Source organism: Ceratotherium simum, chromosome 7, assembly GCF_057802395.1.
Source record: "Ceratotherium simum simum isolate JZ-2026a chromosome 7, ASM5780239v1, whole genome shotgun sequence".
NCBI classification, from domain to species: Eukaryota; Metazoa; Chordata; class Mammalia; order Perissodactyla; family Rhinocerotidae; genus Ceratotherium; species Ceratotherium simum.
Window position 1 is genome coordinate 15,739,340 of NC_141906.1, and position 17,658 is coordinate 15,756,997.

Here is a 17,658-nt window from a genome sequence, read left to right on the forward strand (position 1 = left end):
GTGGTATGTGTTGACATTGCTTTTTCCTCTCCTAATGCCTAGGGAGAGGTTTTAATGGAACTTTGATAAATGACTCCTAGAGTTCGGGGTGGGTGTCGGTGGGGTGGTCATAGAGGATTAGCGTCTGGCTCATATCTGAGGAAATCATTCATTCAATCCTTATGTAGCTCTTATTAAGTACAGGCACTATTCTAGGCACAGGTGACTACAGCAGTAAACAAAATAAATGAAAAGCTCCTGCTTTCATGGAGCTAACATTCTAGTGAAACCTAGGCAGCAAGAAATTTTGACTGACTAACTGGAAAGATAAGTTTTAGATTTGGCCCAAGTCTACACTCCCAGAGGCATGAGGCAAAGCCACTCTGTGGGTGTTTCTTTGGATTAGATACGGGCCACTGAAGGCAATCAAGTGGAAGCATGAGGAGATCTGCGGAGAACGAAGCTGGAGGTGTATACCACAGATGTTAGCAACTGACATTGAGCTAAAGGCCAGATGACATGTGTTTACCCAAGTGCAAGTGAGAGATTGCCAGTATTTGCTCATGGGGGTAAGGTGAGGATGGAGGTGTTTCCAAAGAATACATAAAGTAACAAGGGTCAAGTGTAAACACCTGCTAAGCTCAGAGAGCATCAACTCTTAATCACAGAACTGTACTAGCCAAGTTAAGAACTCTCTTGCTCTTTCCTCTGTTTCAACTAGGGAGAAGTAAGGCAACCCAGCTGGTAGTGGTGGTGAGAGGGGGCGTTAGGGGAGAAATTTTAGGCAAGTACATAGAGAGGAAGTCAACCATTCCCCTTTTGCCGTGGTAGCAGGGTCAAGCTGGGGGAGGGAAGGGGCTTTGCCCCTAAAGTTTTTATTATTATATTGAACTTATTAATTACTGATCTGAGGCTGTTGAATTGACTAGTTAACTTTTTTTTTTGCTTGAATGTCAGAAGAGTCATGATATTTGTGCCATATTTCATCCAAGGATCAGGGAAGAATTAACTCCATAGGGTTTGTTTTAACATGTGTTGGGAAAAGAGTGTTATTTGCAATCACACCCTACTCATTTGTTCAACACTCCAAACACAGTTGCTAAACAGAGTAACACAATGAGATTTACATGTCCACGGGGAAAAATTTTCAACTTGCCTTTTATTTAGAATTTATTTTTATTTGATTCTAAAAAAGTCTGATATAACTTACCAATGACCTTTAAAGTAAGGAAGTAATGGGCCGGCCCTGTGGCTTGGTGGTTAAGTGCGCGCGCTGCGATGCTGGTGGCCCGGGTTCGGATCCCGGGTGCGCATCGAGGCACCACTTCTCCGTTCATCCTGAGGCCGAGTCCCACATACAGCAACTAGAAGGATGTGCAGCTACGACACACAGCTATCCACTGGGGCTTTGGGGGGAAAAATAAAATAAATAAAATCTTTAAAGTAAAGAAGTAGTGCTACATTTGCTGACCCATATTCCTAAAAATATGTTTATTGATCAATTTTTCAGCTCCTGGTTAAGGACCAAAATGTATCCTGAGCCAAATTCCCAAAACATGAATAGAGGAGCTGAAAGTCATCTAAAATCTTTAGTAAGTGCTTAGGATCTTCCCTTTTGACAAAAAGGCCAAAAATGTCCCTTCTGATGGTTTACAAGTGGAGCTTTGAAAAGAGCCATTCTGAAGAGGCTAGCCAATCACTGTGAATGAAGTATATATCCCAAAGCCCCAGATATTTGCTTAGGAGATAATAATCAAAAGGACAGGTTTTAGAGTGAGAGATGCATCATTCTTTCATTCATTCATTCATTCAACCAATGTTTAGTGAGTGCCTACTATAATGTCAGGCTTTGTTCCAGGCACTAGGAATACTTCAGTAAATAAAAGTTGAAATTTCCTATCCTTGGATGTTTATGTGATTTTTCTGTTACATAGTTACAATATCCCCACCCCAACCCCTCCACTTTTACTTGAGCTAGCTTCAGTGGGTTTATTTTCTTTGTATCCAACAGGCTCTTTCTATAAAAGTAACACAGTAATAAGAGGTTAACATCCCTAATGGCAGGGAGCTCCTACAAATCAGTGAGAAAATGATAAACACAATCATAAATTGAGAAAAGGAATGAAGTGGCAATTCACTAAAGTAACATAAACAGCCAAAACATATATGAAAAGATTTTTTTACTAGTAATCAAAAAATACAAATAAAATTAAAGCAAGAGGTTTTTTCTCTTCCTGCCTATCAACTTGATAAAGGTAAAAAGTACTTTTACTATCCACTGTTGGTGAAGGTATAATGTGGACTCTCAGGCACTGTAGAAAATAAACTGATATAACTTTTTTTTTTGCAATTTAGCCATATTTATCATAATTGTAAAATTGGGTTCCCTTTGAACATCAATTCTATTTCTATGAATTCATCATAAGGAGGTAATCGGGAAAGCATACAACATGTGTGCATGTACAAGAATATTCATTATAGTACTTTTATAACAGCAAAAACTTGGAAATAATCTAATTGCTCACCCATTGCTAAGTAAATTATTGTATTTCTACACAATGGAATACTAGGCAACTATTGAAAATAATACAGATCATTACTTATGGACATGAAAAGGTGGCCATAACCTTTTAAGTCTAGTATAAAACAGTCTAGCATGATTTTATTTGTAAAAAGAGTTATATATTTATTATACACAATGTGTGAGGCATTTGAATATATAGAGATATGTAGAAAAGAATGTTTACTATATAATCATTTTTAAAGGATCATTTATTAATCATTCATTCAACATTCATTCATTTAATAGTATTTATTAAGCACTTAATATGTGCTAGGCATTGCGCTAGGTGCTAGGAAACAAAAGAGAACAATCTGTTAATTTAAATCTGTTCATTTAATCCACTAAATTAACAGTGATTTTGAAAAATGACAACAACCAGTATTGGTGAATTTAGGGAGGAGAGCACTCTCATATACTACTGTTGAGAGTATAAATTGGTAAAACATTTCTGGAGGGCAATTTAGCACTTTTTATAAAAGCCTTAGAAATATCCATTTCATTTGACCCTAAAATTCTATGTTTAGGAGTTTATTCTAAAGAAAGGAGTATAGATGTACACAAAAAAATATATCAAGCAGGGATGGGGGAACCTAAATATTAAACAATAGGGATTTGGTTAAATAAAATATCATATGTTCATAACGCAGAATACTAGGGAGTCATGTTTAACCTGGAAAATGTTTAACATGAAAAAATGTCCAAAATATATAACCGAAAAGGTTTAAAAAGAGTGAGATACTAAAGTGCTCGGAACTGGAGCAAATCACTTAAGTGATTTGGGTCTCTTATTTCATCTGCAAAACTTAGATCTTTAAGGACGCTTTCAACTCTTACCTTCCCCGAGTCTAGTTACTCATCCTTTCCTCTTTGTAAAGAAAATAAGTCATTGGCAGTAGGTAGATATTAGGTGGGCAGCTGTTTGCAGAGTGTCCTAAACTATTTCATTTGGGACTTACTAAAAGACACTCTCAAAAGAGAAAATGCGTGTTTCAGAAGAAAATGTCAACTTTTTTCCTTAGTAGCCTAGTATATCAGGCATCGTGCTTGGTTTTGAGGGCACAGAAAGACATGAGTGCCCTCAAAGAGTTAAGTCTGGTGGGGGAAAACCAATAATAGCGATAAACAGTGATCAACGACAGCAAAGCCTTGAAAGATGAGTTCTCCAGGGAGTGGGGGAAAGGATTTCAAAGTAGAAAGAAAAGCATGTGCACAAACAAGATACTCAAGGAAGGGTATGGCTGACACACAGAAACGGTCCATTATTTTGTAGCTTTTCTTGCGGTCTCGTTCTTCTCACAGACACACAACACCGCAAATCTCTGTGGACGCCGAATGAGAGGGTGAGCGGCCAGTCCGTCACCCAGAGTCGCAGCTGTCGTCTTGAGCGATTTCAGGCGGATCCGGCTGAGTCGGTGAAAACTGGCGGGAATCTGCAACACACGGGTAATTTCTCCGAGGATCCAAAAGGGTGACTTGATAGTGGCCGCTCCGCAGCTCTTAGCTCTAGCGGGCACTCCTGGTCCAAGCTTTCCCGCCAATATCAGTTCCTCCATCTTCCGGGGCCCCGCCCACTATCGAGACGGCCGAGAACTTGGAGGGCGGGGGAGTACTGAAAGCCTATCGATATTTCTGGAATAGACTGCTCTGGCCTGCGCCGCCGCCGTCAAAATCCCGCAGACTTCTCAGTAGATCGCCGAGCGGTAGTTTCGGCGGTGCTCGTCGATCCGCAGCTTTGCAGGAGGTGGCAGTCAGGCCCGCGCCGGAGCCATGGTGCGTCGGATTCCGAGCCCAGGCAGGGTTGGGGCAGAGGTCCGCTGACTGGGGGATAGCGAGCCGTCTCTCCTGTCATTCTTAGAGCGGCCCGGGGCCACGGGGCATGGGAACCTCAGCCGACGGGAGGGTTCCGGCAGTGATTCAGCATCTCCGGCCTGGCCGGGAGAGGGGCGGTCGGTAGTCGGTGCGGCCTTTCCCCGGGCTTGTTTCCCTTTCCACCGGGCCTCGGACACCACGTTCTTGGTATACTAGCGGAGTTCGTTCCTTCAGTGGAGTACGTTCTGAGCGGTCCAGAGTGACCCCTCGTGCTCAGTGTGGGAGAGAGGGGAGAAAATGGGGACTTGACTTAAGAGGCCTCCCTGTACTGCCAAGTGCGGACCCAGGGGTTGGGTTCCTGGACCGCGTCCATTTACCTGGTGGGCCTGTCTGATATCTCTCTCCTCCAGAGCTCGATCAGAAAAGGCCGTTTTCAGTCACTTTGTCCAGTCACCTGGTTTTACAGATGAGTAAACCGAGGCTGAGAAAAGTGATGGAATGAGGATTACAGTCTAGGGCTCAGGGCTTCCTGTCCTCTGTCTACCTTTCCAGCACCTCAGCTTTCTCATCCCCATGGTCATTCTCCCAAGTACTGTGCTGGAGACTTGTTTTAATGTGGTCACTAAAGCAGTAACGGTTCTGTCTTATAGTATTTGTGTCCACCTCTAACTTCCTGAGGATATTCTTGTGTTTATTCATTCAATATGAATGTTTATACAAGGCACTGTTTTAAGTGCAGTGAGGGTTCAAAGATAAATCAGACATGTCCCTAATCATAATATAAGGTAAAAAGGAACATGTAGATAAAGAACTGGTGGGAGTATGCATTGGATTTTGGGAGAAAAGATGGAGAAGACTTAAAGAGATAGATATTTGAGCTAGTTTAAGGAAAGAGAATGCTTTTGACCATTTATTAGGGCCCAGTCTAAAGGAAAAGCATAAGCAAAGAACGGAAGGACAGTTGATGCAAATGAACTTTAGTAACTGCACCCAAAAGGAGTGCTGTGAACACTGGTAGAATTGGCAGTGGGAAGATAGGTGCCATTTAGATCTGCCCCCCACCATTAGCTCATGGTAAATGTAGCATTGGCTTGCAACTGAGTGCAGTAGTAATCTTCAGTGAGGTTGCATTAACAGCTTTGCATTAATATTGAGTGGAAACAGATGGGAGACCATTTTTTAATGATAGAGCTTGCTAAGATTTGGAATTTGTAATGCTCTTGTATTAATGGGTCTTTTTTCTTTTACTTTCAGTTTCGCAACCAGTATGACAACGATGTCACTGTTTGGAGCCCTCAGGTAAAATAATGTTTTATACTACTTCTATGAAGTAGCTTTTGGTAGCTGCAGTGTGTTTATAAACTCATGACATTGTAGGTTGGGAGAAAATGGAATATAATTGTTTTAGACATTCCTGGAACCTAAATTTATCATTAAAGTAAGTTTCCTACTTAAAAAAAAAAATCATTTGAGATTTAACTACGCTCACCTGAGATTTGGGAACTCTAACTTTAAATATATAAAAGCGTCTTATAAGATGACTCTAAGATGTGTGGTTTTTTTCTCTTTAGGGCAGGATTCATCAAATTGAATATGCAATGGAAGCCGTCAAACAGGGTTCAGCCACAGTTGGTCTGAAATCGAAAACTCATGCAGTGTTGGTTGCATTGAAGGTAAGTAAAGCAATAAATATATCTTCCTCCTTTAGAAAACAGAACTATCAAATGTAAGTTTCACTGTATAGATAATAAAATTGTAAACTTGTTTTTGTGTTTTATGACATCTCTATTTAGAGAGCACAGTCAGAGCTTGCAGCTCATCAGAAAAAAATTCTCCATGTTGACAACCATATTGGTATCTCAATTGCGGGACTTACTGCTGATGCTAGACTGCTGTGGTGAGTATGATCATGAAAAACAAAAGAAATACCCTTTTTGATTCGTAATTGATTACATTTCTTGAAAAGATCCAGATAAGATATTTTAGGAAGCTGACTGCCAGAGTGTTTGTAAGTTAAGCTTGTGAATACGTTAGTGGATTTGGGGACAGTTACTAAGTATTCCATTTCTTGATCCCTGTCGTAACTAATAGAATTGACTGTATTAATATTAAAGCTTTTAGGAAGTCACTGAATAATACTTGTTAACTCACTGTATATTGTTTGAGACGATGTTATGTCTAAGAAGAGCTTGACATTTTTGTCTGGTTTCTAAGGATCAGCCGAACTACCTTTGCGTTCTTTAATATGCCAGTATTTATTAGACATTTATTTTTCATAAAGCACAGTACTAGATACTGCAGGGTATACAAAGGTGAATCAGACATAGATCTTGTCTTCTAGGAACTCAAAATCTAGTAGTGTATCTATAATACAAAGTAGAAAGTGCAGAGTAACAGGTAGATTTCTGTGAGAGGCCAGAGGAGATAGAGATTATTTCTGGTTGAGAGGCGGTGTATAAATGAAGAACTGGGGCTTTGAAATCATGCAGATTGAGTTTAGTTCCCACTTTCACCACTTAGTATCTGAGATTGGGCTAGTTACTTAAACTCTCAATTTTTCTAGTATTTTTCTGTTTCAAGGTCATTGTTAAATAGCCTAACGCATAGAGCACTTAACATAGTGCCTTTCAGGTAATATATGAGTGTGTGTGTTGGGAAGTGGGAGGTCATTTGCCAAAATTCATCTCTTAAAGTCTGTGATTTCATTAGGGAAGAAAGAATATAAACACTAAGGACAAGTAGTAAAGCTAATGTTTAAGATTTTCAAGTTATCTAGCAAGCCTCCTGCTGTCTTAGGTCAGCAATATAGTGACAGCATTATCGGTTTCTGTCAGCTCTTGAAAATGTAAAATATGTTGCATTGTCAAACGTTTTATTTAACCCAGTTTCTCTAAAATATTGCCGTGTTAACATGTAATCAATATAAAAACCTTATTGATGAGATTTTACATTATTTTTTGTAATAAATCTTTGAAATTTCATGTGTATTTTGTGCTTACAGTACATCTCAATTCAGACTAGCCACTTTTTCACTGCTCACTAGTCACATGTAATTAGTAGCTGCCATATTGGGCAGTGCGGTTTTAGACAGCCTTGGGAAATGGACTTAAATAAAATTTCTGAACAAATAGGTTGGTTCTTGCAGTCACCAGTTGATCGTCAGACGTGATATACACATAAACTGGACAAAGCAACATGGAAAGAGGCGCATATTCATTTCTTGTTGTTTATTCTTTTGTCTTTAATAGTTACGCATGAATTCCCTTTGCCCCAATATTATACTTGCTTGAGTCTTGCCAGGTTTAACAGTGAGACTCAATAGTCTAGTGTCCAGTATCTCTAGAGTGCTGCTTATGGATAGAAGTAACATTGGCAAGAATACGTAACAATGTCTTAGTATGGATTCTATTTCTTGCAGTTGCTCTATTGGGGAAATTTTAGTTAGCTCTCAAGAAAACAGCAAAGTAATTACTCTTTTTGCTGGTTCAACACCTAGAATTAAGACATCTTATTGACAGTGGGAAGGATAAGAGCAGAGAGGTTGTTCTTTTTCTCTTGCTCAGCCTTCTCTTCTCTATTCTATAAAGTGCTCTGAGACAAAGCTTATCTAGAGCTGAGGAATATTTTAGTCTTTTTTTAAAAACCTCAAGTAGCCCCAGAGTTTAGTATAAAAATGCATCCTTGTGGCCATGTCTTTCTGGTTCCCTTATATGGATATAATCCATGTAAATGTCTGGAAGAAAGCAAAAAGAAATCAAACTTCTTTATTTAGATTGGAATAACTCTCTATGATTTGAAATTACTAATGTTTCTTGTTTCTTTTTTAGTAATTTTATGCGCCAGGAGTGTTTGGATTCCCGATTTGTATTTGACAGACCTCTTCCTGTGTCTCGTCTTGTATCTCTAATTGGAAGCAGTATCCTTTTTATGTTAGCATTTATGGACATCAACTTCAAAGAGTTTTAATACTTAATCCTTATGTTACTTAGGAATATGATAATACATTAACATAGGTAGGATTGTGAAAACTTTGGCAGTCACTTTTCAGGAACAGAATGTTTAAAATGTAGAAGGAGAGCATGGGGAGTTTTCCCATGGAAGAAGGGGTTCTAAATAAGGAATTGTGTTGGTCTTTCATAAGCCCTTGTAAGCAATTGATATTTTCCAGGCTTAGATAAGCCCAATTTCAGGGAAACTATCCAAGCATCATTTTTAGAGGAGATTTAAAGTTCTTTATTGGTGGTTCTAGATGTCTTCAAAAATCGTAGACCCCTTATATCCAAAACAAATGAGATTTTCTACATGAAAGGAGATCATTTAGCTAGCACTCATTCTTGGGTTTGGTGGATAGTCAAACATTAACACTAGGCCAAGAAATATTACTCTGTTTTATTTTCTTCTTTCTGTGGTGGATTACACAGCAATTAAGAAACCAGAACTTAGAAGATAAAAACAACAGCAACAACAAACAAACACATAGAGATTAGATTGGTGGTTACCAGGGGGGAAGCAGGGAGGGAGAGGGTTGAAGGGGTGACTGGGCACATGTGTGTGGTGATGGATGATGTTTAGTCTTTGGGTGGTGAACACAGTGGAGTCTACACAGAAATTGAAATATGATGTACACCTGAAATTTATATAATGTTCTAAACCAATGTTACCTCAATAAAAAATAAAAATAAAAAAAAGGGCAATGTCATTATATGTGATCTGAAAATAAACATACTTTTTATTACTTTAAAATAAACTCTCATTTCAGATCTAAAAAACCACCAGAACTCTTTGTTAATGTTTAATTAGAAAATAAAGATACTACTTTATTCCTTGTTAGAATAGGCTCTTTAACTAGTTTAAGAGACCCAGATACCAACGCAACGATATGGCCGGAGACCGTACGGTGTTGGGCTGCTTATTGCTGGTTATGATGTAAGTTCATTGAGTATTGTTATATTTTAATGACTTTGAAAAGCTGACTAGAAATTTCTAATTTTTAGCTCAACTATATACAAGAATTATGTTGTGTATTTTTTTTTTTCTATTTGTAGGATATGGGTCCTCACATTTTCCAAACCTGTCCTTCTGCTAACTATTTTGACTGCAGAGCTATGTCCATTGGAGCCCGTTCTCAATCAGCTCGTACTTACTTGGAGAGACATATGTCTGAGTTTATGGAGTGTAAGTGATATATTTTTTTTTTGCCCCTTCCAGTCTTTACATTGTGAATAAACACAGTATTCCACATGAAGAAAACTATCAGTCTTCTTCCACATGAAGAAAACTTTTTAAAAAATTAAGCCCACGAAGTGTTTATTATTTCTGTCACACATATTGGTTTTTACCTCTTCTGGCTACCATAGTAGTTTCAGTCACCAGTAGAACTTTTTCAAAATACAAATATATGTCCCCAACCTTGAAGATTCTTGATTCTGTTGGTCTGAAGTGTGCCCCAGCCAGAGTTGAGAACCACTGTACTAGCTGCCAATTGTAAGTTTTGTTTACAACTTTCAGTTTTCTATGATTCTGTTCTTATTTTTAGCCAGACTTTTCTACATTAAGTAGTCCATAAACAAGTAAAAAGTCCATGTAGCTGTGGGAAAGAAAGGTAAAAGATGTAAGATGTGATGATAGGGCAGGTTGTCAAGTGCTTTGTTTATGCAAGGGTCTTGGATTTTAACATATGCTTTTTATGCGTCTGTTGAGGTCATCATGTGTTTTTTTCCCCTTCATTCTGTTGTGGTGTATTGCACTGATTGATCTTTGAATGTTAAACCAGCTTTGTACTCCTGGGATAAATCCCTCCTGGTCATGGTGTATAATATAAATTATATATGAATATTTATATAAACATATAAATGTTGGTGGATTTGGTTTACTGGTAATTTTTTGAGGTTTTTTGTGTCTATGTTCGTAAGAGATATTGATCTTTAGTTTTATTTTCTTGTCAATGCCTTTGTATAGTTTTGGTATCAGGGTAGTCCTGGCCACATAAAAAGAGTTGGAGACTCCTTTTATAAAGAGCAAATACAGCAACTAGCATTCCACAGAATACATTCTACAAAACTTTGAGCTGTATCATTTGTGAATCAGGAATTTGATTAACAGCATAAGAAAAGGTCAAATTTAGTAACAAAAATCATATATCCTCTCATTAAATAAAATAATAGTTACCAATGTTATTGATTATTATTAAAAGATTATATGGCTAACTGTTAAATTTTTGGCTGTTTTTATTTTGATATATTTAGCGTGTGACAAAACCGTGATTTCAGACCATTAGACCTGACAAATAAAAGAAGCCTAGCATGAAGATGAAGTTAAGAAATAATTGTTAATTTATTACCTATAGGCAGTTTGAATGAACTGGTTAAGCATGGTCTGCGTGCCTTACGAGAGACACTTCCTGCCGAACAGGACCTAACTACAAAGGTAAATACCACGTTTTCCAATTGTAGATGTTAACATTTCAGTTTAATCACTCACTGCATAAATGTAAGTAATAGTGGAGTGTATACTTAGAGTTCTTCGATTTGGGAGATGGTTGCCTTGCCTCATTCTTTCTCTTTAAGCTATTTACTAAGTGACTGGATTTTGAAGTGATTTTTAAACATTTCTTTTTGGTATAAAGCAATAAAACCAGTAAGTCTGATGTAGAGTGTCTGATGTAGGAATATCTTCGTATTATTAATTCAGTTAACAAGTACATGTATTGAGCACCTACCATGTGCAGGCTCTAGGCACTGAGAATAGTAAACACAGCAGACATCTTGGCCTTCATGGAATATACTTCCAAGTGGGGAGAGGTAGACAATATACCTATAAGTAAATTATATAGTATATTAAAAGGTGATAAATGCTGTAGAGAAAATAAAACATATTCATAGGAGAGAGAATGACCAATTGGGTATAGGAAGGATTTGTGGTGAGTGTAATTTAAAATAAGAGTATTCAAGGATGGCCTCACTGAGAAAGTGAAATTTGAGGAAAAGTAAGTGAGCCATGCAGGTGTCTAGAGCAAGATTATTCCAGGGAATACAAATGCAAGGGGCTTGAGTCCAGAATGTTCCTAGTATTCAAAGCAAGTCATTGGAGTCAGTGATCAAGAGGAAGAGAAGGAATGAAGTCTGAGAGGTAATGGAGGCCAGATTGTGTATGTCCTAGAAACCTCTGTAGGTACTTTGGATTTTACTGTGAGCAGGCTGTTAGAGTTTGAGCAGAGGAATAACCATGATTTGATTTAGGGTTTAAAGGAGTCACTCTGGTTGCCATCTTGAGTATAGATTGTAGTGGAGCCTAGGTGGAAAGAGTTTTAAGGCTGTTACAGTAATTCAGGTGAGAGATTGTGGTGGATTAGAGCAGAGTCATAGAGTTGGAGACCATGAGAAGTGGTTTAGTTTTAGGTATGTTTTGAAATTAGAGCCAGAAAGGTTTGCTAACAAATCGCTTGTGAGGGTGTGAGAAACAACAACAACAAAAGAGGATGTCTTCAAGGTTTTTGGCCTGATTAAAGAAAGGAGAGATTTATGATTTACTGAGATGGATAAGACAGTTGCAGGAACAGGTTTTGGGGTAGGGGTTGTGGAGGAAGATCAGGCAGTCAATTTAGGACATATAAAATTTGAAATGCCTGTTGTTTGTCCATTTGGCTATATAGACTAAGCAGTTATCAGATGTGTACCCCCTGGAGTTTGGTAGAGAATGGTCAAGCCTAGAATTACAAATTTTGGAGTCTTTATGTAGAAATGGCACTTAGAGGCTGGACTGGATGAGGTTGCTAAAGGAATTGAACAGTTAGACAAGAGGTTTGAGGACTGAGCCAAGGGCACTCGAACCTTTAGAGATTGGAAGGTGAGTAGGTATCAGCAAAAATGACTGAGAAAGATGGCCAGGGAGGTAGGAGGGAAACTTGGAAAATGAGGCATCCTTAAAAGCGGATTAAGAAACTGTTTCAAGGAGAAGGGAATGAAAAATTACTCATAGATCAAGGAAGATGTGGATTGAGAGTTAACCATTAGATTAGCAATGATGTCACTGGGGACTTGACTAGACAATCTTAATGGAATGGTGGGGCAAAGGCCTGATAGGAATGGGATCAGGAGAGAATGGAAGAAGAGGAATTGGAAACTGCTCTTTGGAGGAGATTTTCTGTTGTGGGTCCAGAGAAATAGAGTAGTGGCTGAAAGAGAATATAGTTATTGTTTTGGTTTTTTAAGATGGGAGAAATTACAGCATGTTTGCTGCTGTATTATGAAAATAATCCGGTATAAAGGGAAACATTTATGTGGGAGAAATATGAGAAACTGGTGGACCAATGTCCTTGAACAGTATACAGGTGGAAAGACAGGCCTTAGAGAGGAAATTAGACTATTCATTCACAGTAACAGGAAGAGATAGAGTCTAGGGACATAGATGCAGGAAAGAGTGGATGCTGTGGGAGCTTGTGAATGTTCTCTTCTAATGGCTTCTATTTTCTCAGTGAAATAGGAGCAAGATTGTCAGCTTCAAGGAGAATGGAGAATGTTAGAAAGAGTTTTCTGGGAAAAGGAGAGATTGAATGATCTAGAGACCCATATAATACAATGCAGGAATTACTACAGGCCTCCTTGAGGTTAATGCTCATTAATTAAAGTGAGATCAGTTAGCATATTATAAATCCATTTTGTTACAGTGATTGGATAATTATTATTTAATACGTATGTGAAGACAATAGCCTGCATAATCTTTTTCAAATAATTTTTCTTATTATAATAAATATTCTTTCAAAGAAAGTTAGGAAAGTACATTAAATTGTTTTTATTTGTTTAAAATATCTATAATGCTGTCACTCCAAAATGACTATCTTAAATTTTGGGTATAGAATTAACTGTTGACATTTATAATTTGGAAAGTTTGCTCAGGTATCTGGCTTCCTGATTTCATATTTTTATTGAATCATAGAGAATGGCCTGTATATCCTTATGCCTCAAATTTTCACTAACATTTTAATCTTACAGGAGCTATTTTGCACTGGTTAGCATTCACTGAACATTTTAAGAATTGCTCTTCAATATTTCCACGTAGAACATAGTTCCAGGCCCCTACCAAATGTAACACTTTAGAACCCCAAATTTATTCTGTTTCCTTGTTAAGAACCATCGTGTCCTATACAAGAAACAAATTTGATTATTTCTTACGAGTTAGGCTTACTTCCTAGCTAAGTGGTTTGCTCCCTCACGCTGGTCTGCAGCCCATTCCCATTACGAGCCAAGTTGCAAATTTCTAGGTGACATAGACCTTTGGGGTTACTCATGATTACCAAAAGTGAATATTAAATCTGCAAATTACAGGGATGTACTAGTTTTCCTTCTTTCTTTTTTCCCTACACGTAAGTATTTTTTGAGTCTTATTCAAATGCTATATAAATTTTTATTCTGCTTTTTTCACCCAACATTTTATCATAAGCATTTTTCCAGCCTAAATTCTCTTGATTTTTTATTTTTACCTTTTTTCTCCTCAGAATGTTTCCATTGGAATTGTTGGTAAAGACCTGGAGTTTACAATTTATGATGATAATGACGTGTCTCCATTCCTGGAAGGTCTTGAAGAAAGACCACAGAGAAAGGCACAGGTATATAACTAATCATAACACAAGAGGCTTTAATTCTATTGTAAACTGCTGTTCCTTCCACAACTGTGTAAACCTACCATTTTTGTCTTTAATTATTGAGATAGGGTCATAATTCAAATGGCAGTAGGAAAACTAAGAACTGACAGAAGTAAAATACTGAGGGGGCAGTGATCTCCATAAACAAAAAGAGTTGATGGTTTGGTTATATATTGCTGTTTCTCATGATTCTGTGGGTTGACTGGGGCTCAGCTTGATGGCTCTTTTGCTGATCTCCCTTGGGATCTCTCAAACAGTGCAGTCAGTTGAGGGGGTGGGGCTGGAACATCCAAGATGGCTTTCTCACATGTCTTCTTTACTCACACTTTCTAGGTATCTTAGAGGGATAGCTAGAAGGCTGGGACCTCTGCTAGGATCGCTGGGCCTCTGTCCATGTTCTCTCAGGGCCTCTCCTTCACCAGGGTCTCTCTAGCAGGGTAGCATCTCAGACCTCGTGCAAGTTCAGAAGCTCAAAAGTGAAAGCTGCCAGACATTCTTAAGGCTGAGGCCCAGGACTGGCACAGCATCACTTATGCACTTTCTGTTGGTTGAAGCAAGTCATAGGGCCAACCAAGATTCTATAGGAGTGGGGACTGAGAAAGTTTGTTGGAGACCAGCTTTGGAAACTAAGTTGGCTCTTCACAAATAGTGAGAAAAGGGTCAAGAAATGTTGGTGAATCTCAGGTTGAATACTGGTCTTTTTTGTTGGGTGTATAGAATACACATTTGCTATTTAAAGATGGTTATTTGATAGCTGTGTAATTGAAAACAAAGTGTCCTATATAGAAATTTCTTCTACAGCATGAATTTTTTTTTTTCAACTTGAAAAGGATATTGTTGATAATATTTGGAGGAGCAAGATTTGTATTATTTAAACTGATGTTGGTAAGAACCAGCACTGTTGGGAAGAATGTAGTGCAGTGCTATGCAGCTGGTTTGTTTGATTGTATTTTTGCTGTGTTTATTAGTGCTAAAGAGGAAAAGAATGTCTAAAATGTGCCGATTGTATTTTAAGGCTAGTAGTAATAAAAGGAAGGCCTTTATTCTTGAGCAAGACAAAGTATGATAAAATGCTGGAATTGTTCAGTGATGCTTAGGTTTTCAGAACTGTAAAATTATATCTATTCAAAAAAAACCTTTTTTCAGAAATCTTAACAGGGCAATGAACTAAAATTGAGTATCCAAAATATCTCCTAACCCCTTTCCCTTGTAAGTATTTTTATAATGTAGTATTTGTGATTAGAAGTATGTATTGGTCAAATGTTCTTTTTACATATTTTCTTTTTTCTTCCCCTCTTAAGCCGGCTCAACCTGCTGATGAACCTGCAGAAAAGGCTGATGAACCAATGGAACATTAAGAGATAAACCAGTCTATATGTGTATTATAAAATATGTAAGAATGCAGGAACATGTACTGATGACAATAATCTATACTTTGAACCAAAAGATGCAGAGTGGTGTAATGGTATGTTTTAGGAATCAGTCCAGATGTGAGTTTTTTCCAAGCAACTTCAATGAAACTATATAATGGGATGCATTTTTCTTTGAAGGGGTCTATATAATCATTTTCTAGAAAGTATAGTTATCTCTACTAATGTTTTTATATGAAGAACATAGTGTCTTTGTGGTTTTAAAGACAACTGTGAAATAAAATTGTTTTACCTGCTGGTGTATTGGGTTTTTGTTTGTTTTTTAAGTAGCTTCAACTGTAAATAGTAGTCTGAGATTACAACTGTTCATTTGCCATATTTGCCAAATGAAATTTCCTTATTTTTAGTGATGGAGAAAAATATTACCTCTTATCTATCACAGCCTTATACTAGTTCTCCAGTGTATGGACTGGCTGCGTGACAATCCATGGAGATTGGTTCAGAATACAAATTTCAGGGTTCAACCTGGAGGTTCTGGTTAAAACCTAAGAAACCACCACTTCCCAACAATAGTAATAGCAAGATTATTAACATATGAACAGTTTTTCTTTCCAACCAGCAGATGGCAGTAGTGATAGCTCTGGTCTCAGTATAGGGAACTTCTGCAAAAATAACAAAAGGGAAATTTTAATCCCAAACCATCATTTCCTCTTATTCTGCCCAGTCCCACTCCAGCATAATTTTTAGGCTGCCTTCCATTATTCCTGTGAGCTGTGTACACAGATAGTACAGAACCATCTTTATCTTAGACCATGCAAAATGAGATTAGAGGAAATCTGGTTTAAAAAACAAAACCAATAATCCAAAATTTTGCTGCTAAGAAGCCTATAGGAATTATTTTATTTTCTGAGATTCATATCTTTCTAAGGAGGAGCAGTTCATTTATAGATAGGGAACTTGGATTTTAGACCTAATTCTACTAGCCAGCTGCTATTGACTTTGGGTAAGTTACTTAGCCCTATTTTTTTTTTTTTTTTTTTTGTGAGGAAGATCAGCCCTGAGCTAACATCCATGCCAATCCTGCTCTTTTTGCTGAGGGAGACTGGCCCTGAGCTAACATCCATGCCCATCTTCCTCTACTTTATGCTGCCACAGCATGGCCTGACAAGCAGTGCTTCAGTACACACCCAGGATCCAAACCCAGGCCGCCAGCAGGGGAGCGTGTGCACTTAACCGCTATGCCACGAGGCCAGCCCCTACTTAGCCCTATTTTAAGGAAATCCTTTGGCGAATTATTGTGAAGGTTAAATGGGAGACTTTATGTGAAAACACCTTGTACACTCTAAAATTCATAAATGTTAGTTTAATTTTTTTTCCAGGTTGCCCAAAACTTTAAAAGCTTTAGCAGGTTTAAATCTCTCTGTGACTTCTTGAAGGGAGAGTGGTAAGAGAAACTCTGGCAACCTTGTTGAGAGAAAGACCTCTGACTAAATACAGGAATGTGTGAGATGTTGGTCTCCACTCTAGAAGCAGCCTCAAGAGTCTGCCATTTGAGCTTGGGACAAGGCCACAGGTACTGTGTGACCATGTGACCTACAATGGAGTTGCATCAACCACATGTAACTTTCACAAGCAGGAAACAGTGAATGAGGGGGAGTCCTCCCACCTGCCTTCAGAGTCAGTGGGTATGTGGTCTGGAGGTGGGAGCATAAGAGGGAAATTTCATAATCTCTTCAGGCAGGTCTATCTTCCCCTGTGCCTTTCATTGTGTGAGCCTCTGTTGAGTGATTCTATTTAAAGATTATGTGTATGTGTATCATATTTGTTTGTTGTTAATGCCATTGAGTTGATTCCGACTCCTAGCAACCCTGTGTACAGCACAGCTGAAACCTGACCCGTCTTTTTGCTCCATCCTCTCACCTTCCCGCGCTATAGCAGACAATGCTCTGCTGCTATTCATAGGGTTTTCATGGCCAATTTTTTCGGAAGCGGGTGGCCAGGTCCTTCTTCCTAGTCCTTCCTAGTCTGGAAGCTCCACTGAAACCTGTCCACCATGGGTGACCCTGCTGGTATGTGAAATACTGGTGGCACAGTTTTCAGTGTCATAGCAATGTGCAGCAACCACAGTAGGACAGCCGACAGGCGGGTGGTGTAGCAGTGAAAGCACCGAATCAACCTCGAGGCCACCAGGGCTGGCTATCATTTTTGTATCTGTTTCTTAAGTGTAAACCATTATTTGGTTGGTGCTCAGCTGAAAAAAAACAGTAATCTGTATTGTACTTTGGGGCAATTTTAGT

The 17,658-nt window shown here is 38.3% G+C and overlaps 1 protein-coding gene across 1 annotated transcript; it reads left to right on the forward strand.

The window, feature by feature from the left end:
- The first annotated feature begins 4,206 nt into the window (after nucleotides 1–4,206).
- PSMA1 (proteasome 20S subunit alpha 1) lies at nucleotides 4,207–15,662 on the forward strand. Its single transcript, XM_014783181.2, has 10 exons — nucleotides 4,207–4,312; nucleotides 5,606–5,650; nucleotides 5,923–6,024; nucleotides 6,145–6,248; nucleotides 8,179–8,267; nucleotides 9,207–9,277; nucleotides 9,397–9,526; nucleotides 10,698–10,777; nucleotides 13,845–13,955; nucleotides 15,293–15,662. The coding sequence occupies exons 1-10, from the start codon at nucleotides 4,310–4,312 to the stop codon at nucleotides 15,347–15,349; spliced, it is 792 nt and encodes a 263-aa protein (XP_014638667.1). The 5' UTR covers nucleotides 4,207–4,309; the 3' UTR covers nucleotides 15,350–15,662.
- The last annotated feature ends 1,996 nt before the right edge of the window (nucleotides 15,663–17,658 follow it).